Source organism: Hipposideros armiger, unplaced genomic scaffold (genome assembly GCF_001890085.2).
Source record: "Hipposideros armiger isolate ML-2016 unplaced genomic scaffold, ASM189008v1 scaffold_639, whole genome shotgun sequence".
Lineage (NCBI taxonomy): Eukaryota > Metazoa > Chordata > Mammalia > Chiroptera > Hipposideridae > Hipposideros > Hipposideros armiger.
The window spans coordinates 1,308,719-1,309,550 of record NW_017731989.1 but is presented as its reverse complement, the minus strand read 5'-3'; the positions used below and the strand labels follow the sequence as shown (position 1 = coordinate 1,309,550).

General features: G+C 39.1%; 1 protein-coding gene across 1 annotated transcript in view; it reads right to left on the bottom strand.

Moving 5' to 3' along the window:
* Positions 1–832, bottom strand: part of LOC109372476 (zinc finger protein 420-like) — a 38,106-nt gene that overhangs the window by 1,365 nt on the left and 35,909 nt on the right. The window contains exon 7 of the mRNA XM_019625741.1: positions 10–825. Within this exon, the coding sequence (XP_019481286.1) occupies positions 10–825 (816 nt within the window). The remainder of the gene's footprint in view (positions 1–9; positions 826–832) is intronic.

Here is an 832-nt window from a genome sequence, read left to right as displayed (position 1 = left end):
AAAGCTTTACCACATTCTCTACATTTGTAAGGCTTCTCTCCAGTGTGAACTATCTCATGTTTGTTAAGATGTGAACGGCAATCAAAGGCTTTGCCACATTGATTACATTTGTAAGACTTCTCTCCGGTATGAATTCTCTCATGTTGTATAAGTTCAGAGCACAGATGAAAGGCTTCATTACATTCTCTGCATTGAAAAGGCTTCTCTCCAGTATGAATTCTCCTATGTTCAGTGAGAGTTGAATGCTGATTAAATGTTTTCTCACAGTGTTCACATTTATAACGTTTCTCTCCAGTATGAATTCTTATATGTAAAGCAAGAGTTGAACGCTGAGCAAAGACTTCACCACATTCTCTACATTTGTAAGGCTTCTCTTCAGTATGATCTATCTCATGTTTGTTAAGATGTGAATTGCAATAAAAGGCTTTGCCACATTGCTTACATTTGTAAGGCTTCTCTCCAGTATGAATTCTTTCATGTTGTATAAGTTTAGAGCGCGCGAGAAAGGCTTTACCACATTCTGTGCATTTGAAAGGCTTCTCTCCAGTATGAATTCTCCTATGTTCAGTGAGAGTTGAATGCCGAGTAAATGCTTTGCCACAGTGTTCACATTTGTAAGGCCTCTCTCCAGTATGAATTCTCGTATGTTCAGCAAGATGTGAGCGCTGAGTAAAGGCTTTCCCACATTCACTACATTTGTAAGGCTTCTCTCCAGTATGGGTTTTCTTATGTAACATGAGAGTTGAATGCCGAGGAAATGCTTTGACACAGTGTTCACATTTGTAAGGCTTCTCTCCAGTATGAATTCGCATATGTACAGCAAGACTTGAGC